The following is a 23,078-nucleotide window of genomic DNA, read 5'->3' as shown; positions in this document are numbered from 1 at the left end:
TTTTAAATTTCAAACAACGTGCAGGAGAAGACCTTATAACTCGCACACCATATAGACCAATTAATACAATCATTATGTTCCTTAAAAGCAACCGTTAGTATAAAATTCAATTTATGGACACAACAACAAACATGCATAAATTCTCTACCAAACAATAATCCCTTAGTGAGTCTCTTTAAAAGATAAGCAACAACAATATTATTTGAACTTGCATTATCAACTGTCAAAACCATTAGCCTCTCAATGCCCCAATCCTTCAAATTGTTTTCAATGGTTTTACCTCTAGTATCGTCTTTATGATTCTCGATTGGACAGAAACTAAAAATTCTTTAATGTAATTTTCAATCATAAGCAATGAAATGGGCAATTGGACCATGTAGTTTATATTTTGTCCCATTGTCCACCAATTGGTGGTGAGAGAAACTCTATACTTATTTTTTACAAACACGTCTCTCAAGCGATTTTTCTTATTAACATACAACTTAAGCACATCTCTAGCCACAGTAAATCGAGACGGAACAACAAATCTAGTTTGATTTTCACATGTTAATTTATCCACAAATTTCTTAAACCTCTTACCATCCACAAACTTAAAGGGCAATTAATCTACTATTATCATTTCAGCCAAAGCTTCCCCAACTTTGTCTTTAGGTTTGGAAGCTAATGTCATCTGTGTTTGTTCTCTTTTTTTTTGTAAGGGTACTTGTAACACTACGTTTAGAATGACATGCATAAACAACTCCACAATATTTACATTTAGCACGAGGGTCATTAGGATCACCTTTAGACTCAGTGGTTCCAAAACCATTGATTGTTTGACATTCTTTCTTCTTTTTTTTTCCGTATCTTCGTCTCGTACGATTTTTGAAGTTTCACTCCCATCAAACTTCATATCCATTGAATCCATTTGATTTAAATGTCTAAGAAGCAAAGCATCAATGATCAGAATTTTACAGGTTTAAGAATTCTAGTGTTTAAGCAAAACAACTAGTTAGATGGGAAGTTACGGAATTAAGAGAGCTTTGTTTGATAATATTTATGGAGTAAAAACATATTCATGGTAACACTGCTAGATTCATCAACAAGTTGATTAGTTTCTATGTGTACACAGAAAGATATTACATATTTGTTTTGCTACACTATAAGATGCCTGTAAGCTGTGCAGGAGACATGCTTTTCTGCATAAGAGAAAACCATCCAAATTTAATGGCCTTCCTAAACAAAATGGAAATATTTAGAGGTTAAAGGCCAGCTTTTAATATGGTGGAAGGGAGACATAGCAGAAACATTGCTGATACGGTGTTGCAGATCCATATTGCAATCATATAACTTGAGGATTTTATTTTATTTCTTCAGCATTTCAATAATGGAGTTGAAGGTTCCTTCTGTCCCTTTGGCCTTGGTTATATAAATTTGCACTTATGCTAGAAATTGATCATAAACTGAAAATATTCTCTGCTTTGTAATTCAAAAGCTAGGCCTTCGTCTTTTCAAGATTTCAATCAAGAAAGAAAGATGGATGCCTCTGCTTTGAACCCAAAAAACTCTCATCATGTTCGCTCGAACAGCTTGCCCTCAAAGCCACACCCATTCATTGATCAAGTTGATGAGCAGTTATGCAGATTGAAGGAGGTTTCAAAAGCTACATCTTCTTCATCTGAACTATGCCATAAACTAAATGACCTTCAGGATTTGCATGATTCCATTGATAGGATGCTTCTGTTGTCTCACACCCAACATATTCTTGTTGAAGAGAGCGATAAGAAATCTTTCAATGATTTACTTGAAGGATCTATCAAACTATTGGATTTGTGTGACATAGCTAAGGATGCATTATTGCAATCAAAAGAATGTGTGCACGAACTAGAATCCGTTTTGCGCAGAAGACGGGGAGGTGAAATGTTCATAGCAAGTGAGGTTCAGAAAGGCTTAAGTTCTAGGAAGTTGATAAAGAAAACAATCAATAAAGCCTTGAAGGCAATTGAAACCAAAAGTTGTGAGAAAAGTCAAGCCTCTTCAGCCATTGTTAGCTCGTTGAAACAGGCCGAAGTAGTTGGCTACAACGTTGTCAAATCCTTATTATCTTACCTAGCAGGCCCCAAGTTTTCATCAAATTCGAGCCATTGGTCTCTTGTTTCCAAGCTTGTGCAATCCAAAAGGGTAGCTTGTGAAGTTGAAGAAACAAATAGAAATGAAGTGGCACTGGTTGATGCTGCATTACATTCAATTGCCTCTCAAAAAACAAAGAAATCTGATTTCCGTGTTCAAGTTGACAACTTACAGAACGCATTGAAGATATTTGGTTCAAACATTGAAGACCTTGAAGGCGATCTCGAGGCTCTATACAGGCATCTTATTAAAACTAGAGTTTCACTTCTCAATATCTACAACTACTAAGCTTGAAATTTCAGATAGAAGTATGATGGCCAATCTCATGAGAATCCATTTTTGTAGATTGTAAAAAACAGTAAATATACAAACACTATTCTCAATTTGTGGCTTCAGCAATTTCTTGATCTCTAATTTTTCTATCAATCAGCAATAACTTAACTATTCCAATAATCAGTCCCGATGAACTGATGAAGGATGTAGAAAATAGTAAAAGTAAATCATAAAAGTAGTAATCAACTAAAGTTTTCCTATGGCTAAAGTTCTAGTGAAATCATAGTTTCATTGATCAACTAATGATGAAAATTAAGTTCCTTGAATCTACATCACTGCCAACTATTAAGATTCTAAATGTCTCAACATTAGAAAAAAAACGCAAATGGTAGACTGACTTCGTAAGCCTCAAGCTATAATGATGGGAACATTGTCTCTCACCTTCATGGCAGTTTGATGTAATAATTTGTAAAATAATAAGAGGCTAAAACAGTTCTAAATAATGAAGTTTTGGAGGTTAATCATTTTAAATGATTGATTAAATAAATCAAATTTATTTTCTGAGGGATACACACAAAGAGCCAATGCATCATATGTAGTTTTAAATACAAATATAATCACGCAAGTGATTTGATTTCATAAAATATGTTCACAAAATCAGAGTTATGAACTGCAGCATCCACAATTGAGCCATTACGCTGAATAGATTAATAAGAAATGAATTTTAGGCCTTTCTAAAACCAAACAACTATGCTACTTTGATCTAATTCCTGCTTAAAATACATAAAAAAACTGGTGTATGTGCATGTGGGCATGGCCTTAAGACCCTTAACTAATAATGCAAAGGCGATGATCTTTTACACATGAAAAGTTTTGTCAAGATAACTCGTGGGGATTCTTATTTTATGAATTGGGTTTGACATTATAATAGCCAGGAAGGTGCATGTGAAAAACAAGGACTAGATTGCTGAGCATTCAAGTGAATAATTTATGAGGTAAATACCTGGTGTGGGAGGCATGGCATGAAAATGGATACAATATCATGTGGTTGTGAAGATAGAAAGTTCCTGGAACTTTTCACACGTGTGTGTTTGGGGAGGAACCTTTTTGTCTGAATTAAAACATGTTAAACTAGTTTATTTCTGAGTTGGAATGTTGGTGGACACTGGAGATCATGAAATATTGCTGAAACATTGCAATGGTTTTACAATCCAAATCGAGCTGGACTTGTACCACTGGACAAAGAAGGATACGATTTCTTAAGCTTTAAAGTTCAAGGTGAGGTTCGAATGAGTAAAGGCTTGTGCTGGATACTTAGGCACCCAGTGAAAAGGAAGGTTGCCGGAAGCTGATAGAATGTTTTAGAAAATTGAAAATAAGTGTAGATCTAGGGATTCTTGATGTCGTAATACCAGAACTAACCACCACGAGTCAACATAATGGCATTGGATCAAGTAAAAAGAAAAAATGAAACTTCATAGAGTGGGATAATTAAGTTGTACAAGTTTTTTTGGAAACCAATATTGTAGGGTTAAATAGTTGTCTTATGAAGATAATTGATGTATGCACAAGACATACGTAGTATATTTTATTGAAGGCAAAAACTGAGGAGTAGATTAAACATATGTTCAACAAATCACATTGTTTATTGATTTGGTTATGATAGATACAAAGAACATGCAAATAATTCAATAAAAAAATCGACACACAAATTTATATGGTTTACTAACAATGTGTTAGCTATATCCAAAGGCAAAAAGAGAAACTGATTTATTATCTTAAGGAGCAAAATGTACAAAATATAGATATGTATGTAGCTAACGGTTAAGAAGTTTACATATAGACATTGTGCTTGATCATTCGAAGTGCCGGAATGGAATTTCAAGAAAAAATGAATACAGAAGCCTAAAGTAGCCAGGACTCATGGAGCATAATGGAAATTATAAGGAAGAAAAGTGATGAGTTGAAGTACCAGTTTCAAGTCAGGCAAGAAAGACCTGTGTTTTTATCAACATTTTCTCTTTGAAAGTAAATAATTTGAACCGTACAAATAAAATTGCACTCGTGCACTTGGGTGTGTTTATGACTTTCATGAATAAGACAAGGCTGTCACTTGCAAAAACCAACAACTGATGGATCTTTCAAACAATATCAAATTTAAAAAGGCATATGATTGAATAAGATGCATTCGTGTGGTTTTAAAAAAAATACAATGAATGCCGGTGAGTAAGGACCTGGTTGGAGGGAGACATTGCTTGGACATATCTTAGACGGTGATGAAGCATCCATATCTCAATTATACTGCAACATACTTTTTTAATGAGGTTGAGACTCCTCTTGTTTCTTCAACCCTTGTTATATATACTACCATCATTGCCAAACCATGAAGCCAAATTGAAATAGCTTGACTGTTTGATAATTCAATACTTTGGCATTTGTCTTTTCTAATCACAGAAGGAAGATGGATGCCTCGACTTTGAACCAAAGAAACTCTCAGCATGTTCGTTCAAAGAGCGTGCCTTCAAATCCACACCCAATCATCAGCCAAGTTGATGAGCAATTGAGCAGATTAAGGGATTCTGAAGCCATATCTTCTTCATCTTCTTCGCTATGCCACAAACTCAGTGCTCTTCAAGATTTGCACGATTCTGTAGATAAGCTGCTTATCTTGCCGCTTTCCCAACAAGCTCTGGTACAAGTGAGTGACAAGGAAGAGTTGGATAACTTACTAGAAGGATCTCTCAGGCTGCTAGATTTGTGTGACACAGCTAAGAAGGCGTTGATGCAAACACGAGAATGTACACATGAATTCGAGTCGGTTTTGCGTCGAAGGAGAAGTGATATTGGTACTTCTAGTTCACTTAAAAAATGTTTAAGTTCCAGGAAGTTGATAAAGAAAGCAATTCACAAAGTCTTGAAGGGAATGGAAAGCAAACAAACCAACAAAGATAGTGAAAGTTTTACCTTTGTCAACCAGATAAAAGAGGTTGAAGCAGTCACTTACCAAAGCATAGTATCCTTATTGTTCTTTATAGCAGGTCCAAAGTTGCCAGCAAAATGGAACTGCTGGTCTTCAGTTTCCAAGCTCGTGCAATCCAAAAAAGTAGCCTGCATAAGCGAAGAAACGAGCATAAGCATTGTGGAAAGATTGGATTTGGCATTAAGTTCAATTACCAATCACCAAAGTGACAAGGACTTCCAAATTCATGTTGGGGACATGCAGAACTTGCTGAGGGATTGTGGAGCAAGCATCAAGAAAGTTGAAGAAGAACTTGAGGGTCTTTATAGGTTCATAATTAAAATCAGAGTATCCCTTCTCAACATTTTCAACTACTAAATGTCAAACCACGAATGGTGGTTAAAATTTTTCAAAAGAGTTAAACAACTTGAGGATGTTTTTGCTCGAATGAATATCCATAAATGTATATAAAATACTCGATTTTTAGTGTAATTAAAAGTCTTTCGCAACACTGCTAAAATCTGACTTTTGTCCATTCTTCTTCCATAATATAAAAAAGCAGCAATAATCCCATCAATTTTTTTTGCATTTGAAACTGAAATTATTTTCATATTCAACTCCACCTGGGAGGAGAAATATACTAATCTAGGGGCAAAAACAAGCATAATAAAAGAAATAGAGCTAACCATGATTCGTTTGTTGTATGATATTTTAGAATCACTCATCAATGAATTCAAGTCCAATTCACTTGCAGAATTTAATCTCTCTTATTATTGTCCTAGTTTGAAGTTTTTAAAAATCAACTTTGAAAATATTCAAAGTCCATACAACTTCCAAATCAGTAAAACCTTCACAATCTTCAGGATCTATATCATCTTCAAAGATTTTAGTCTCTAATCCTATTTATTAGCAAAATTAGCAATTGGACCGTAAATAATGTCAACAGAGAATGATAATAAGATCTTAGTGTATTGGCCTCTGTTCGTAGATCAAACTATGAAAATTTACAAAAGCTAAGAAAACTAGTTAGAGCTGAAACTTTTTTAAGACTGAAAAAAGTTCAAGGATATAATACAGATTAAGTGAATAAGAAACCAAATAGTCAAAGGTTTCTTGCCTGCGTCTTCTCCTTATTTAAGTGTTGTCATTATACATCTTTTCTACATTGATCGAGTTCAGGACAAGTCTTGAATCTGAGAGGAGGTTGCTGCTATATATTCAAATGTGGGAAACAATTTCTTCTTTAGGTAACTAATGCAGGTCATAAAAGAAGGCATGAACATGAATAATCTTTTGATTCTATAGTTTGATTATGAAGCTAGAATCTTTGGATAACTGTCCTCTTCGTTCCAATTTTTTTACGAAGATTTGAATTAGTCAGGCTGTTAGTTCACATCAATTGCAAAAACAAATTATAACCTCATCTCTTGACTTAGCTTTTACAATTAGAACACCCTTTTGATACCAATATATAGTAGCATAGGTGGTAGTTTTGTTGAAAAGAAAATTATTTGGAAAGATTTTATAAGTCAAGGGAAAGCTTCGCTGCTTCCGCTAGTTATGAAGAACAATGAAAAACTTGTCAGTAAGTTCATTTTAAAGCATTTGTATAATGTGAAACAATGAGGAAACCACAAGATATTATATAGTTCATTTACAACCTAACATTGATGTCTGAAAGTTGTAGAAGACAAGCGTGGTGTTCAGAAGAGATGCCTTGCCAGTAAACTAATGGACCTTCTAAACCAATAGATATATAATAAATTTCATTATAAAGTCAGATACACGCATGAGTTTACAAAGAATATGATAAAAGGTAGCCAGCCTTGAACTTGGTGAAAGGGAGACATAACAGGAACATTGCTGAGATGGTGTTTCAGATCCAAATTACAATCATATGGCTTCTGGATCTATATAATTTCTTGAGCATTTTAAAAATGAGGTACAGGTTTCAACTGTCCCCTTGGCCTTAGTTATATAAGGATCCCTGAATGCCAGAAAATGATCATAAACTTAACTTATTCAACTGCTTTGCAATTCAAAAGCTAGGCCTTTTGTCTTCTTACAAATTTTAATCAAGAAAGAAAGATGGATTCCTCGGCTTTGAACTCAAGAAACTCTCATCATATCCGCTCAAACAGCTTGCCCTCAAAGCCACACCCAGTCATCGAGCAAGTTGGTGAGCATTTGTGTAGATTGAAGGAGGCCTCAGAAGCTACATCATCTTCTTCATTTGAATTATGCCATAAACTGAATGGCCTTCAAGATTTACATGATTGTGTTGATAGGCTGCTTCTGCTACCACTCACCCAACATGTTCTTGCTGACGAGTGTGATAAGAAATGGTTCAATGATTTACTCGAAGGATCTGTAAGACTCTTGGATTTGTGTGACATAGCTAAAGATGCATTGTTGCAGACAAAAGAATGTGTCCATGAACTAGAGTCCGTTTTGCGCAGAGGAAGGGGAGGAAAAATGTTCATAGAAAGTGAACTTCAGAAATGCTTAAGTTCTAGGAAGTTGATAAAGAAAACAATCTATAAAGCCTTGAAGATAGTTGAAACCAAAAGCTGTGAGAAAAATCAATCCACTCCAGCTACTATTAGCTTGTTGAAACAAGTAGAAGCCATCAGCTACAACATTATCAAGTCATTGTTGTCTTTCCTAGCAGGAACCAAGTTTCCATCAAATTCAAGCCGCTGGTCTTTAGTTACAAAGCTTGTGCAACCCAGAAGAGTAGCCTGTGAAGTTGAAGAAACAAATAGAAATGAAGTGGCACTGGTTGATGCTGCATTACATTCGATTGCCAGTCAGAAAACAAAGAAATCCAATTTCCTTGTTCAAGATGACAATTTGCAGAACTCACTGAAGATATTTAGTTCAAACATTCAAGAAGTTGAGGGTGATCTTGAGGCTCTACATAGACGCATTATTAAGTCTAGAGTCTCACTTCTTAACAACTACTAAGCCTAAAATTTCAGATAGTAGTATCATGGCTAATCCCATGAGAATCATTTTTGTAGACTGTAAAGAAAGCAGTAAATATACAAACTTTATTCAATGACTTCTGGCATAATCTTCTTGGTTATTGGTTTTTTAATTTCGCACAACAATACTATCAATTGCAATAGCATCTTTCTGCTCATCGAACCGTAATGATTTTAATCATTTCATTAACCAGGCACAATGAACTGATGACAGAAAAATAACGATGAGATAAATCATAAAAATAGTGAACATCAAATAACTTTTATCTATGGTTTAAGTTCTAGTGTAATCATAGTTCGAACGGTCAACTAAGGTTGGAAATTAAGTACCTTCAATTTGCAATATTGCCAGCTAATAAGATTCTAATTGTCTCAACCGTGGCATGAAAGATTTATTTACATAGTAGTTGACTTCATATCCTCAAGCAATAATGCTATGCAGACTGTCTCTAACCTTCATGACAATTTTATCTGATAATTGTATAATAATAAAGCTAAAACAGTTTTATAATTAGTGGAAGTTCTGGAGAGCAATCACTTTTGGATATCGCCACATCTTGAAGAATAAAACATCCAAAAAAAGTAGATTATCAAGTCAAGTTTTATTTTTTATGAGTACCCAACAAAAAACAATGCAGTATATGTAGTTTTAAATACAAATATGATCAAGCAAGTGATTTGATTTCAAGAGCTTTTCTATTTATGGGATCTTTTACGCATTTCAAACTCACAGGTAAAGAAGAGTGTTAAATGACAATATTAAACTTACTTTGACCCTAAACTTAAGCTATTGGGTCAATCGGTGATTTAACTTTTCGAATAAGGAGTTTGAGTTATATTTCTATTTGGCGGACAATAAGTGAATATGGAGGCGAATCACTTGCTTTCTTTTAAAGTACCAAATCTTAGAGAAAGGTAAGCAAGCTTTTGCCCCGGGGAAGGCGAGGGTTCGGTTTCCACCTCTTAGTCTTCCTTCCGGCCGGCTTCCCTTTCAAGCTACCCGTATACCTTGTATAGTCCCAACCCCGTATACCATGCCTTGTATAAAGGCTCCGGAAACCTGAAATAAGGAGTTTACTCAGAGTATGTACAATGTTGTCATAGTGTTGATTAGATTAACCAGAATGAAGTTAGGTCCTTCTGATATCAAACACGTCTCCTGTATTGATCATAAAATATAAAGAAAAATGATGTATGAGCATGTAGGTATGACCTTCATGTTATTAATGTAGAGGTGGTAATCTTTTAATTATAAAGCTACTTTTATTTATCAAGACAACTCGTGGGCTTCATATTTTAATGAAGAGGTTGGACAAAATGTAGCAAGAAGATCCATGAGAAAAATAAGGATATGATTATTGACCTTAGAAGTAAATAATTTATAAGGTAAAGACCTGGTGTGGGAGGCAGGGCATAAAAAGAGCTAAAATATGATGTGATAATGAAGAAAAAAGATTCCTCAAGCTTCTCATGTGTGCAGGTTCTGAGGAACCTTCTTATCTGAACCATAAGATTTTAAACTAGTTTATATATGAGTTGGGATGTTGGGTGGAGACTGAGGATTATGAAACATTGCTTGGACAAAATGAACTTTGTTTTTATTAATATTTGCCTCTTGAAAAGCTTATAATCTCTAAGTGTAGAAAAATTTGAATGCATCCTTTGTTTGTTACTAAATGGTCTAAATAGCATAAGTGAATTTATATTCCATATGGTAACCATTTGGTTTTTATGTATCCTCCAAATTTTTTGGTTTGTTATCTACTTTTACCCATGTTTTAAAAAATCAAGTCAAATTTTAAAACTAGGAAAAGTAGTTTTTAAAAACTTGTTTTTGTTTTTGAAATTTGGCTAAGAATTCAACTCTTTTACTCCAAGAAAAAAATCAAGAGAAAAATACTAAATTTAGCTTAATTTCCAAAAAACACACAAATGATTAAGTTGATGGGTGAAAGTAAATTTGATATTATATCAACACTCTAATAGTTTCTCTCACTTGTGGGCTTGAAATATGTATAAGACTCAACAAGTGGAAGTAACTATTAATTGAGGAGGAAATAACATTGTAGGATCTGACACAGCTTTCTTTTTGTTAAATTCTTGATTGACTTGAAAGTTTAAGCTAATAGATGAATGTAAATTTAATATTATATCAACCGTCTAACAATTCATCCTAATGTGAAGAAATGAAACCTAAAAAGATTACAAGATAAGTAAGATGCGTCGAGAGATACTCAATCCCAAAAAAATGAAAAAAAGAATACATCAAAGAAAACTTTGTTTTGTTCATATATATGTGTGTATGGTTTACGTGTGCATAGTTATCCGTGTGTTTGTTTCTTTCATGCACAAGACAGACTGTCTTGATTGCATTGCTTTTTTGCAATTTCCAACAAACTGATGGAGCTATCAAACAGTACCAATCAAATTAAGAAAATTAAATAATTAAATAAGATGCATTCGTGTGGTTATAGAGGAAAAAACAAAGGATGCCAGTGAGTAAGGACCTGTTGGAGGGAGACATTGTTTGGACAATAGCTGAGACGGTGATGAAGATCCATATCTCAATTATAATGAGGTTAAGATTCCCCTTGTTTCTTCGACACTGTTATATATATTACCATCACAGCCAAAACATGAAGCCAAACTCAAATTGCTTAGATTGATTGGTAATTCAATTTTTTGGCATTTGTCTTCTCTAATCAAAGAAGGAAGATGGATGCCTCTACTTTGAACCCAAGAAACTCTCAGCATGTTCGTTCGAAGAGTGAGAACTCAAATCCACACCCAATTATCAGCCAAGTTAATGAGCAATTGAGAAGATTAAGGCCGGACTCTGAAGCCACATCTTCTTCTCTTTGCCATAGACTTGGCGCCCTTCAAGATTTGTATGATGGTGTTGATAAGTTGCTTGTTTTGCCAAACTCCCAAAATGCTTTGGTTCAACAGAGTAATGAGGAAGTGTTCGATGACTTACTAGAAGGATCACTCATGCTGCTGGATTTGTGTGATACAGCTAAGAATGGCTTGCTGCAAACTAGAGAATGCATACATGAACTAGAGTCGATTTTGCGTAGAAAGAGAGGTGAAATTTGTACTTCTAGTTCACTTCATAAGTCAAGGAAGATGATAAAGAAAACAATCCAAAAAGCCTTGAAAGGAATGGAAGGCGAACCTTTCCACAAAGTTCATGGGAGCTTGACCATTGTCAACTTGATAAAAGAGGTTGAAGCAATCACATACCACAGTTTGGAATCCTTGTTGTCCTTTATAGCAGGACCGAAGTTGCCATCAAAATGGAGCTGCTGGTCTTCGGTTTCCATGTTGGTGCAACCAAAAAGAGTAGCCTGCATAAGCGAAGAAACAGATATAAGTGTAGTAGAAAGATTGGACTTGGCATTAAGTTCATTTACCAATCATCAAAGTAACAAAGAATTCCAAATTCAAGATGAAGACATGCAGAACTTGCTGAGAGAGTGTGGGGCAAGCATTAAGGAAGTTGAAGAAGAGCTTGATGGTCTTTATAGGTTTATAATCAAAACAAGAGTATCTCTTCTTAACATCTTCAACAACTAAACAAATCCATGTAGTTGATGCTCTATTTTTTGTTTATTGAAGAGCTTGATGGTCTTTATAGTATTTTTGTTCTTCAATGAATTCACATATATTTACACACATATGATTGATGCTCTATTTTTTGTTTATTGAAGAGCCTTTTACAAGAATCCAACTTTTGTCTATTCTTTTTCCATAATATAAAGAACCAACAATTGTCTATAACAGTTTTCTAGCACTTGATACTCCATTTATTTTCATATACAACGTTCCATTTGAGGGGAGAGGTTTTATAATCCAGGGGCAACAGAAAAAAATGATCATCTCTTGATACCATGGCGTGGTTAAGGAAAATTTTGTTCATGGGTCTGGTTATTTCAAGCGTCATTTGGAAAAACTTATTGGAAAAATTCTTATTTAGGCTATAAGGACACTCATTGGGTAGTCCTTACATGTCAAAGTTCGGTGACAATATATTTATGGGCATATACTTGTAAAAGGAAGCCAAAAAACACTTGTGTTATGTTACAAAGTGCTTCTACATAATGTCATAAATACCACATACACATGCAAATGAATACTCAAGTAGATGTGCAAGATCCCCATGCATGCTTTCCATCATAAGAAGAAACCATATCGGTTAGATGTGTTTGAATAAACTAGTAAACCCTCCAATTCTCTGTAAACAGGCAACATGGTTTGCAAATATATTTAGAGCATGTTTGGATTTAAGTGCTTAAACACTTCTTAAGCAATTACTTTTGTTACATAATCAGCTTTACCACCTGCCACTGGTCTAAGGGGGCTGGAGGCAATCGACACATAAGATCAGAATAACCCATAAGGTATAAAATTAATCCCCTTCTAACCATAAAGTTAATATAAAGCAAGTAGTTCTAAAAAAATCAACCATTCGTGTGCAAGAAGTTGTGATTAAAAATATCAAGGAGTCATCCTTATTATATATGACACAAGATTATGTCAACAGCCCTCGTGGGCTTTAAATTTAAGAATCCCCAGAGAAAAATTGCAGATTATATGTATATAGTACGGAAATAAGTAAATAAAAAATGAGCTAAGAGCCTGGTTATTGGGTGACATTGGACAAACATTGGCTGAGATGTCAAAAGACAGATGACTTAATGTATATGGGAAGAAATTAATCAAAGCTTCCCCCAAGATTGCATGTGTGGAGCAACAATCTTGCATAGTTTATAGAAAGAAACTCCAGTAAAGAATTAAAGCTCAAAGTTTTATTAGTTTATGAGTTGAAATGATGGTGGAGAAGAGACATCATCAAAACATTACAGCTAAGGAGTTTAGATCCAGACACGAAGCAGCTTACAACATAATTGATCCTAATTTATGAATTTTTCATGTGTGAGATTCATGCATGTGAGTGTGAAGAATTTGGCATAAATAATGATGATGATCTGGAAACAAGTGGGAGGGAGACAAGGCATGAAAATTGCTGAATTGGTTTTATAAATTAATAACTTGAATTATATTGCAGATGAGCATGAGATTCCTCATGTATGCCTAACCCAAGTTATATACATATATATATATGCTTCCTTGAATGCCAAAAGATGAAGGCAGATTGAAATTTCTCAACCTTTTTTAGATCATTAGCTAAAATTTTGGCTTCTTTAAGTGAGAAATAAAATGGATTCCTTAGATATGAACTCAAAGAAATCACTCCACATTCGCTCGAATAGCTTACCCTCAAGGCCACATCCAATTGTTGTCGAAGTTGAAGAAAATTTGTGCAGATTGAAGTCCTCTGAGGCCGCTTCTTCAACTTTTTCTTTATGCTACAGACTCAACAGCCTTCAAGCTTTGCACGATTCAATTGATAAATTACTTCTTCTACCAAGCACCCAGCAAACTCTTGTTCATGAGAGTGGTAAAAAATGGGCTGATGACTTGCTAGAAGGATCTCTAAGGCTAATAGATTTGTGTGATATTGCTAAGGATGCATTGTTACAGACACGGGAATGTATACACGAACTTGAATCAGATTTGCGCAGAAGAAGTAGTGAAAGAATTATCACAAGTGATGTTCAGAAATGCTTGAAATCTAGAAAAATGATAAAGAGGACAGTTCAGAAGGCCCTGAAGGGAATCAAAATCAGTTCTCAAAAGAGTGAAGAAAGCTTAGCAACCGTTAGCTTGTTAAAGGAAGTAGAAGCAATCACATATAGCACTGTTGAATCGGTAATGTCCAACGTAGTAGGACCAAAGTTGCCATCAAAGTTCAGTCCATGGTCTTTGGTTTCGAAGCTGGTACAATCCAAAAGAGTTGCCAGCCATGATGAAGATGCAAATGCAAATGAGGTAGAAATGGTGGGTGCCACACTAAATTCAATCGCCAGCCACACAACAGATAAATCCTTCAACTTGCAGGACTTGCTGAGGAAATCTGAGTCAAGTATTCAAGATTTCGAAGAAGATCTCGAGAGCCTATATAGACACCTTATAAAAAATAGAGTCTCCCTTCTCAACATCCTAAACAACTAGGATGAAATTTTTATAACAATACCATGGTCTATGTCAATGCCATGAAGGTTCATTTTTGCTAAACGTAAACAACGAAGTGTATATCTTTTTGACCATTAGAATTAACACTTTTGAAATCAAAATCCAGATTGTGAGTTTCACATAATCTTCTTTGCAAGCCAATTATTTTGCTATGTTTGCATTGATGACTCGTGATATATTTGAAGGTGAAAAAACACACTACATTGAAGGTAAAAAGACACACTACACTGCCCAATACCCATTGTCCATATCACCATTTTGGTATTTCCACTGTGGCTAGTTCTTCAACTTCTTTATGACATAAATTCAGTGGCCTTTGGCCCTTCAAGATTTGCAATATCATCGTTGTTACTATAAAGTGAGTCTTCTTCACCTCATTTTCTAAAACTTGTCTTCTCTTGGTTTCTTTTGCGCACAACTCAATTCTCTCAAAATTCATTTTTTTGATTTAAATAATGGTAGATAAGGACATCTTTTTTGTTCCTTCATCTCCAGAGTTTCATCTAGCAAATTCTATTTTGTATTATTGATAGCGACAAAGGCAAAAAATTATTGAGGATTTTCGTTGCACTCTAAGAGTTTTTAATAATTATGTAGCTCTTCCCACTCATGCTAGAAAATGTTTGTGGAATGATTTTGGCTAGAAGATCATTCTTGGGTCTTTGAGACTATCTATATGAATGTTTTTATGATATTTTCATTATTGACTTGATTCTCTTTTTTTTTTTTTACTAAAAAAGATAAGCATGCTATGGAGACTTAATTATTTGATAACTGCAAATATGTTTTTCATTTTCTTTAAATTGATATACTCTTGTTCTTACTACAATAATAATAAATATTGTGAAGTAGTCATTTATTTTAAACTACTTTTAAACAAAAATATTTGTTATAATTTAAAAAATTTTATACTAATTACAACCCCTCTTTTCTTAAATATTTTGTTTTACATAACTTATTAAACTTGAATATCTTAGTTTTCAAATACCAAAAATCTCACCATTCTCACATTTCTCCTTTTTCCTTTTAGGTAATTTTTTTATTTATAGAATATTCCTATTATGCTATTTATACAAATCTCACTCTTTTTATGTACTAAAACAAAGATGACAAATTATACTAAAATAAAATGACAAATTTCAGGTGTACGTATGACTAACTAGTAATTAAAAAAGGAGAAAAAAAAGCAGGCAGGAAAACAGAGGGACCTTTTTTTCATGGGAAACAAAGCTTGCGTATTTGATCGAGGAACAAAAGAGAACACCCTAATGACCAAGGACTGAGACAACCACAAAACAATATTGAATAAGAGCTTTCCAATCGTTAAAAATCATGGAAAGACTATAATTACAAGAGATTTGGTATAATTTGTACACCACCAAAAGGATTTATGTTGCACAACCACCTAAAAAGAATCAAGAGTCGCATACTTATCTTCAAAAGTTTCTTCTTTTCCTTTTTAATAAATGGTCATGAATCTGGGGAGACTATGAAACCTAAAACTGAACCGCATAAAACCAAAAAATGTGGTTTTGTTCAGTTTTGACCAAACATGTGGCATGGTCTAGTTTTAGACTTTTTTAAACTGCTAAGCCAAAAGTAATGAGAAAACAAACATTTTTACCCTACCAAGCACTAGTACTATTTTACCTACCACTTAATCTATGTTTTATAAACCAGAGATCAATTTTTTAATAACCAAAGAAAGCAAGTATTTAAATTGTTCTGTCAAGAAATCATCCTTGGTGTATGGTACTAGCTATGTCAACAGCACTCGTGCACTTCCTAATTTATGAATTTCCCAACAAAAAAATTGCAGATTATGTTAAATGTGTTTTCTAAAACAATAAAGAAATAAATAATGAGCTAAGAACCTGGTGATGGGGTGACATATCACAAACATGGCCTTGCATATAGTTGAAACAGATATATAATTTGATACACGTGTGAAGAAACAATCTTGTCTTTATCAAGAGAGGGCCCAGTAACCTTTCTCTCGATAAGAAAATAATCTTGATGCCAATGGCTTGTATAAGGAGAGATTCCCATGCAATTAGAACAAATTAATTTAATTAGTTGACGAGCTGTAAACTTGATGGAGAAGAGACATTGCCAAAACATTAATGCAAAGTTGTTTAGATCTAGATCACGAGAAGCTCATAATAGAATAGAGAACAATTAGGAGGCATGCATAATCCCGTATCATTTCTCCATTAAAATAAAACTACGTCTTTTGAAAATGAGTTATATTCAAGATACATGCATGTGATTATAAAGATAATTAAGATTAATAATGGAGATATGAAACAAGTTGGAAGGAGACATGGCATGAACATAGCTGAGTTGGTTTTGTAGATCTATAACTTAAACTATATTTTGAATGAATATGAGATTCCTCATGTCTCCCTAACCTTTGTTGTATATATACTCCTCTGATTACCAAAGGATGAAAGGCAGATTGAAATTGCTCAACTTTTTTGTAAGTCAGCAAGACTTTTGGCTTCTCCAATTGAGAAAGAAAAATGGATTCCTTTGCTATAAACTCAAAGAAAACACTCCATGTTCGCTCAAATAGCTTGCCCTCAAAGCCACATCCAATTGTTAACCAAGTTGATGAACATTTGTGCAGATTGAAGTCCTCTGAAGCCACTTCTTCAACTTCCTCTTTGTGTCACAGGCTTAACAGCCTCCAAGATTTGCATGATTGCATTGATAAGTTACTTCTTCTACCATTCACCCAACAAACTCTTGTTAATGAGAGTGATAACAAATGGACTGATGACTTTCTAGAAGGATCTTTGAAGGTCTTAGAGTTGTGTGATATTGCTAAGGATGCATTGTTGCAAACAAAAGAATGTGTGCGTGAACTTGAATCGGTTTTGCGTAGAAGAAGAGATGAAGCTGTTATTTCACGTGATCTTCAGAAATGCTTGAGTTCTAGGAAGATGATAAAGAAGGCAGTCCAAAAGGCTTTGAAAGGAATCAAAAGCAACTGTTCTCAGCAAAGTGAAGAAACTTCTGCAACTGTTAGCTTGTTAAAAGAAGTAGAGGCGATCACATTCAGTACCATTGAATCAGTATTGTCTTTCATAGCAGGACCAAAATTGCCATCAAGATGGTCTTTTGTATCCAAGCTGGTACAATCCAAAAGAGTTGCCAACAAAGATGAAGATGCATATGAAAATGAAGTAGAAATGGTGGATGCCACTCTGTCTGCAATTGCCAGCCACACGACCGATAAATCCGTCAACTTGCAGGACCAGCTGAGGAAAATCGAGTCTAGTATTCGAGATCTTGAAGAAGATCTTGAGAGTCTACAAAGGCACCTAATAAAAAATAGAGTCTCCCTTCTCAATATCCTAAATCACTAAGGATGAAGTTTTGATAATAGTATCGTGGTCAATGCCATGAGAATTCATTTTGCTAAATGTAAACCCCAAAGTGTATATATATACATTTTTATTGTTACGAGAATCAACTCTTTGAAGTAAAATCAGATTTTGAGTTTAGTATAATCATCTTCCCCAGGCAATTATTTTCCAATATTTATATTGATCAGTGCGCTATGTGGTACATTACAAAGGGGGAAAAAATAATACACAAACACAACCTATATCATATCACAATTTTGCTAATCAAAATTTGGAGACCTGAATTTCTCATTTGAAGTTGAAGGAGATTAAACTGCTAAGGAAGGAAAAGAAAAGAGTTTATTCTTTCTAGTGTTGTTTTTCATGTCACTTATCTATTTTAATGTAACTAGGATCAATTACCCAACCATGATTACATGATGAAGCTAAATATCAAGATTAGCATTGCTGTCCAAGATTCCAATTGCCCCAATAATGGCGATAAGCACTAGAATCACATGGTAAGTTGTCTTTCATCTAAGAAACAATTTGCTAAATTATCTAAAAGAAGGCTGACCAGTTTCCTGCTAAAGAAGGCTATCTTGAATGATCATGGCAGATCTTGCCGCCTCCACCACAATAATCAGCATTTTAACTGATTGATCAAAGAATTGCATGAATGAAATAGACAATTATTTGTTCAATTTTATTGATAAAATCATGAAAGTGAGCAGATGGAAGCAAATAGGTGGCTTGGAATTTTAAGAACTCAAAGAATTAAAAAAATATGACATATAAATAGAAGCAACATGAAACAACCAAGGAAGAAGAATCTGGATGAGAACTAAACGAACATAAAGTTCACCTCTCTTAAGAAATTGGGTAAGTCAGCATTTCTGATCTTACACAATAGGAAGAAGAAGAAGAAGAATCCATCAAAGTAAATGTCAAAAAGCCTGTACTTTCCTCATGGTGCCATAAAAAGTTCAAGAAGGATTCAACAATTATGGAGGGCTGTCTTGAAGCAATTTTATCAAATGCAATAAGCTAGCCCCATGACTTTCTGAATGGTGTCAACAATGTCAACAGCAATCGTGTGCATTCATAATTTACAAATTGCTTTACAATCTATTGGAAAACATAAAGCATATAATAAAGACACTGAGCACACGGGGAAATACCTGGATATGGGGAAACACATCAAAGACGTTGCCATGATATCTCTCAAAATAGATATTTAATTCAACGCGTTGGGAAGAAGAAGGTTCCCACACGGTTGCATGTGTAAAGCGACAATCTTGTTCTTTGCAGAAGGAAACCCAGTTCAGCATTTTCAAGATCAGCCAACAAAACTGAAACCTAATGCCACTGCCTCATTGGTTTGATTAAAATACAGCTATGACTTTTAAAGAAATCTGGTTATCTGTCAGATACACCCATATGATTATTGAGAAATCAGTACTAATAATGGAGTAGATAAAACAAAGGTGGGAAGGAGGCATGCCATGAACATTGCTGAATTATTGGTTTCTGCACATCAATTTCTTAATTATAATAAGATGAGCTAGAGATTCCTCATGCCTCCCTCAGCCAAGTTATATAAATAGGACCCTAAAGGCCAAAAGATGAAGTCAAACTGAAACTGCTCTGCGTATTTTGCAATCCATTAGATAAGGCTTTTTGCAAAATAAAATGGATTCCTTTTCTGTAAACTCGAAGAAATCTTTCCACGTTCGTTCGAACAGTTTGCCTTCAAAGCCACATCCAGTTGTGGATGAAGTTAGTGAACATCTCTGCAGATTGAAGGCCTCTGAAGAAGCCACTTCTTCATCCTCTTCTCTGTGCCAAAAACTTGATGGTCTCCAAGATTTACATGATTGCATTGATAAGTTGCTTCTTTTGCCACTCACTCATCAAGCTCTTATTGACAACAAGTCTGTTGATGACTTGCTTGAAGGATCTCTCAAGATCTTGGATGTGTGTGCTTTGGCTAAGGATGTTTTGTCACAAATGAAAGAATCTGCACACGAACTTGAGTCCGCTTTGCGCAGAAGAAAAGATGGCATGGTTGATATTCAAAAGTATTTGAACTCAAGGAAGATGATGAAAAAGGCAATCCACAAGGCCTTGAAGGGAATGGAAAAGGCAAGTTCCCAAAAAAGTGATGAAAGTTCAGAAATTGTTAGGTTGCTAAAGGAGGCAGAAACCGTTACATATAACAGCATTGAATCCTTGTTGTCGTTTGTAGCAGGACCAAAGTTGCCATCAAAGATGAGCAAATGGTCTTTGGTTTCTGTGTTGAAGCAACCTAAGAGAGTAGCTTGCAAAGATGATTCCACAGATGGAAATGAAGTAGAGATGGTGGATGCTGCACTAAATTCAATCACCAATCACAAATCTGATTTCCTTGCACAAGGTGAAGATGTCCAAAGCTCACTGAGGAAATTGGAGTTGTGTATTCATGACATTGAAGAAGATCTTGAGAGTCTACATCGCCATCTTATCAAAAACAGAGTCTCATTTCTTAACATCCTAAATCACTAAGGATGAAATTTTCAAATTTTTGTCAAATGTAAACACCACAGTACATATATACACAAATATATATTATAACAATTTTACAAAGCAAACCTTCTTCTCTAGCCAACTTTTGTGCAATACTGTTATTGTTGATATTGTTGAAAAATGCAAACATAATCCTATATAAAATAAAAGTGAGGAAGTTCTTTATTATACAAGTTTATATATAATCTACAAGATTTTCAAGTTGAATCCAAAAAGTAAAATCATGTCTACACAGTCCAAAGTGAAGAATATAATCAGGGTGATATGACAAAAGAAAAATCTATCCACTGAGCACATCGTTTTTGTTTGCTAACTACGTATACTTTCTTTGTTTTAACCATTGGGACTGCAAATAGTTGTATAAAAAAGAAAAATTGTGTTTTTGTCTTGCAAAGTGATTGTCCCACTAAATCTTAAACTATGGTATGTGAACTAGAGGTTAATTAGTTAACCAAGGTCACCCAATGAAGCCAAGTATTCAAATTGGCCATGCTGTCAAAGATTCCAATTGCCTCTGGTGATGAGCACAAGAATCACATGGAAGCTTGAGTTTTAACTTTTCATGCAATGTTATGCATGTGCAAGTTGTCTTGCATCTGAGAGACAATTTGATTAAATTATATGCATAACAATAAATCTAATCAAGCTTATATCTCATCATTTAAGAGTTAAATAATAAAAAATGACTGAAGTCGATGGTAGGAGATTCATCAACTTCTCTACCCGTGTGCATGTGTTAAACAAGTTTAATGTCTTTACAATGGCCAGCATACTTCATTCTTTATAATGTAAACAGATATGAATCGTTTATTTAATATAGATGAGTTGGAGACTTGGTAGAGAGGAAACATTGCCACCGAAATGTCTAGAACCAAATGGAAGATGATGCCTAAAAACGTGCTGATTCTTGAAAGGTCAAAGCAGAAATGGTTCCCATTGTTTCCCTTGCTTGATATATATTGAGCATATGAGGAGGGGAGAAAAACACAGGGATAACTCATAAAGCTAGCAGTTGGTTGACGCGGCTATGGAATGAAGGAATGTCTATATAAACTTCGATTGGCTGGCCTCATTAAAGACCAAGGGTTCAAATCGGCCAGCAAATTGAGATTGTGAATTGTTTTTCCACCTGCAAATGTGTGGAATCCACAAGGTAATGGATGGATTCAAAGTTTTCAATAGCAGAAAGCAGAGGCAACCAGCTGACTACGACAAGGATATGGCACTGCAGCGATGGTTAAGCGTATTGATGGTTGTGGAATACTGCAATGATGGTTATATTATATCAGTTTGAAAGGAAGAACAGTTCAGTTTGTTTGAATCAAATTATATAATTCTTACTTTTTGGTAGGTGACGTAGTCCAGATATGCTAGTAGGTATTGGTGCTCAAGAGTGACGCAAACCAAATCACTAGTATCTCAAAAATGGCTGAGATTGCAGATAGGGCCTTGGATTGATTAGAAGTTGGAAGATAGTCTCCATTGGTTTGTTTTAACGTGGAATCTATTTCATATCATATCATTGAAGGGGCATGCATTAGTTATCTTAATAAGCAAATTTATGGCCATCGTGGTGATTAACATCAACGACAGACCAAAAGAAGTAGATGCATGCAACAAATATCTAGAGAGATACATATTCATAAGGAGTGAAGCAGATGGAAACACAGTGGGAGGTGAGAAGTTTAAGAACTCGAAAGGATATACAAAACAACATAGAAATAGAAGAAAGCTCTCCTCAGGAGAGAGAAGCTCAACATGCAGTAGAAAAGAGAGCAAAATCATGATGTGAATAAATTGAATATGAAGTCATCATATAGAACGTCCTCCTGTGGTTCCATCCGGTGGTCAAAATGGCAGCAGATTTACCATTATTTCATTCATGAATCAGTTAAAAAAATTTACGATAATAGAACTGATGTCACCACATTTTCTAAATTGATAAATTGCAAAAGTGGCCAAGTTAAAAGTTGACTACCCTCTAATAGCACGATACTTCTAATAGTCCTCCAATAACTCTCAAATAATCATTTGATATTACTAATTAGTTTTTTTTCTAAACTTTTTTTGTTATCTAATGCAATTTTTCTATTTTCATCGAATATGCTAAGATTAGTTGAAATGTAAGTAGATTACTCGAATCACAAAAAAGAAAAGAGTTTTGCTTTCCCTTTCTCTTCATATGGCACAAGAAAAGCCCTTCCCTGAATCAAGGAAGGTTCCAAGGATTATGGAAGGTTGTCCTAATGAAATTTTGTCAAATATGGAGGTTGAAAAATGAGAAAGTGAACTGTATGGTTCTACATCAACACATTCTAATGGTTCATAATCGACAAATTGTAATAGAGGCGCATTGAGCAAGCAAGTAAAGAGGAAAAAACCTGGAGGTGGGAAACACAGCACGAGCATCCTTAGATATCTCTGAAACAGAAAACTCAATGACTGCATTGGGAAGAAGAAGATTCTCACACGGTTGCATGTATAAAGGGACAAGCTTGTCCTACGCAGAAGAAGATCAGGTTCACCATTTTCGAGATCAGCAAACAAAACGGATGCTACTGCCTCGATTATACAAAGATGCTTGCTTTGCATCGTGGTTTGGCTAGACCGTCCGGTTTAAAGCATAATCTTACTTTCATTTTCAAAGTAGAATCCAATCAATTATGATTGAGGAAAGTTAACATTAATAATTAAACAATAAGTTCATGCCTTGGAAGAAACGTACACAGGCCATAGAAA

At 34.7% G+C, this 23,078-nt stretch overlaps 6 protein-coding genes and 1 long non-coding RNA gene across 13 annotated transcripts; 5 read left to right on the top strand and 2 right to left on the bottom strand.

Moving 5' to 3' along the window:
* The first annotated feature begins 1,228 nt into the window (after nt 1–1,228).
* On the top strand, nt 1,229–2,508 carry LOC101212572. Its single transcript, XM_004144898.3, has one exon. The coding sequence runs from the start codon at nt 1,516–1,518 to the stop codon at nt 2,395–2,397; it is 882 nt and encodes a 293-aa protein (XP_004144946.1). The 5' UTR covers nt 1,229–1,515; the 3' UTR covers nt 2,398–2,508.
* A 1,916-nt stretch (nt 2,509–4,424) lies between these two features.
* LOC101212326 lies at nt 4,425–5,876 on the top strand. Its single transcript, XM_004144897.3, has one exon. It carries the CDS (start codon nt 4,844–4,846, stop codon nt 5,717–5,719), a length of 876 nt encoding a protein of 291 aa, XP_004144945.1. The 5' UTR covers nt 4,425–4,843; the 3' UTR covers nt 5,720–5,876.
* A 1,261-nt stretch (nt 5,877–7,137) lies between these two features.
* Nucleotides 7,138–8,417, top strand: LOC101217079. The gene has a single exon (XM_004153536.2). The coding sequence runs from the start codon at nt 7,430–7,432 to the stop codon at nt 8,306–8,308; it is 879 nt and encodes a 292-aa protein (XP_004153584.1). The 5' UTR covers nt 7,138–7,429; the 3' UTR covers nt 8,309–8,417.
* A 657-nt stretch (nt 8,418–9,074) lies between these two features.
* Nucleotides 9,075–22,990, bottom strand: LOC105436063. 7 transcript variants are annotated; one of them, XR_004218206.1, is made up of 4 exons: nt 22,721–22,981; nt 16,299–16,450; nt 10,836–11,675; nt 9,075–9,388 (listed from the first exon to the last, which is right to left on the bottom strand). XR_004218206.1 is itself a non-coding variant. In XM_031888791.1 (4 exons), the coding sequence occupies exons 1-4, from the start codon at nt 22,929–22,931 to the stop codon at nt 11,314–11,316; spliced, it is 519 nt and encodes a 172-aa protein (XP_031744651.1). In that variant the 5' UTR covers nt 22,932–22,990; the 3' UTR covers nt 10,548–11,313. The 7 variants fall into 7 exon arrangements, 4 of the variants coding, with proteins under 4 accessions (XP_031744651.1, XP_031744650.1, XP_031744649.1 ...); XM_031888791.1 differs by lacking the exon at nt 9,075–9,388 and having other exon boundaries at nt 10,548–11,365; nt 11,572–11,675; nt 22,721–22,990; XM_031888790.1 differs by lacking the exon at nt 9,075–9,388 and having other exon boundaries at nt 10,548–11,358; nt 11,504–11,675; nt 22,721–22,988.
* LOC101220720 lies at nt 16,618–17,939 on the top strand. The gene has a single exon (XM_004144893.3). It carries the CDS (start codon nt 16,947–16,949, stop codon nt 17,793–17,795), a length of 849 nt encoding a protein of 282 aa, XP_004144941.1. The 5' UTR covers nt 16,618–16,946; the 3' UTR covers nt 17,796–17,939.
* LOC116405105 lies at nt 18,939–20,421 on the top strand. The gene has a single exon (XM_031888787.1). It carries the CDS (start codon nt 19,467–19,469, stop codon nt 20,316–20,318), a length of 852 nt encoding a protein of 283 aa, XP_031744647.1. The 5' UTR covers nt 18,939–19,466; the 3' UTR covers nt 20,319–20,421.
* Nucleotides 20,978–22,714, bottom strand: LOC116405106. The gene is made up of 2 exons (XR_004218208.1): nt 21,681–22,714; nt 20,978–21,602 (listed from the first exon to the last, which is right to left on the bottom strand). It is a non-coding gene; the product is annotated as an uncharacterized LOC116405106 (long non-coding RNA).
* Nucleotides 22,991–23,078: the final 88 nt, after the last annotated feature.

The sequence above is a fragment of the Cucumis sativus genome, chromosome 7 (assembly GCF_000004075.3).
Source record: "Cucumis sativus cultivar 9930 chromosome 7, Cucumber_9930_V3, whole genome shotgun sequence".
NCBI classification, from domain to species: domain Eukaryota; kingdom Viridiplantae; phylum Streptophyta; class Magnoliopsida; order Cucurbitales; family Cucurbitaceae; genus Cucumis; species Cucumis sativus.
Note: the sequence above shows the minus strand (reverse complement) of the source record. Positions and strands in the feature narration are given on the sequence as shown.

Coding starts and splice junctions, on each gene's coding strand:
- LOC101212572 (XM_004144898.3), top strand. CDS start 1,516: ATGGATGCCTCTGCTTTGAACCCAAAAAACTCTCATCATGTTCGCTCG.
- LOC101220720 (XM_004144893.3), top strand. CDS start 16,947: ATGGATTCCTTTGCTATAAACTCAAAGAAAACACTCCATGTTCGCTCA.
- LOC101217079 (XM_004153536.2), top strand. CDS start 7,430: ATGGATTCCTCGGCTTTGAACTCAAGAAACTCTCATCATATCCGCTCA.
- LOC116405105 (XM_031888787.1), top strand. CDS start 19,467: ATGGATTCCTTTTCTGTAAACTCGAAGAAATCTTTCCACGTTCGTTCG.
- LOC105436063 (XM_031888790.1), bottom strand. CDS start 22,931: ATGCAAAGCAAGCATCTTTGTATAATCGAGGCAGTAGCATCCGTTTTG. Junction 16,451..22,720: donor GCTGTGTTTCCCACCTCCAG/GTTTTTTCCTCT, acceptor TCCTTATACAAG/CCATTGGCATCAAGATTATT. Junction 11,676..16,298: donor ATATGTCACCCCATCACCAG/GTTCTTAGCTCA, acceptor TCGCTTATGCAG/GCTACTCTTTTTGGTTGCAC.
- LOC101212326 (XM_004144897.3), top strand. CDS start 4,844: ATGGATGCCTCGACTTTGAACCAAAGAAACTCTCAGCATGTTCGTTCA.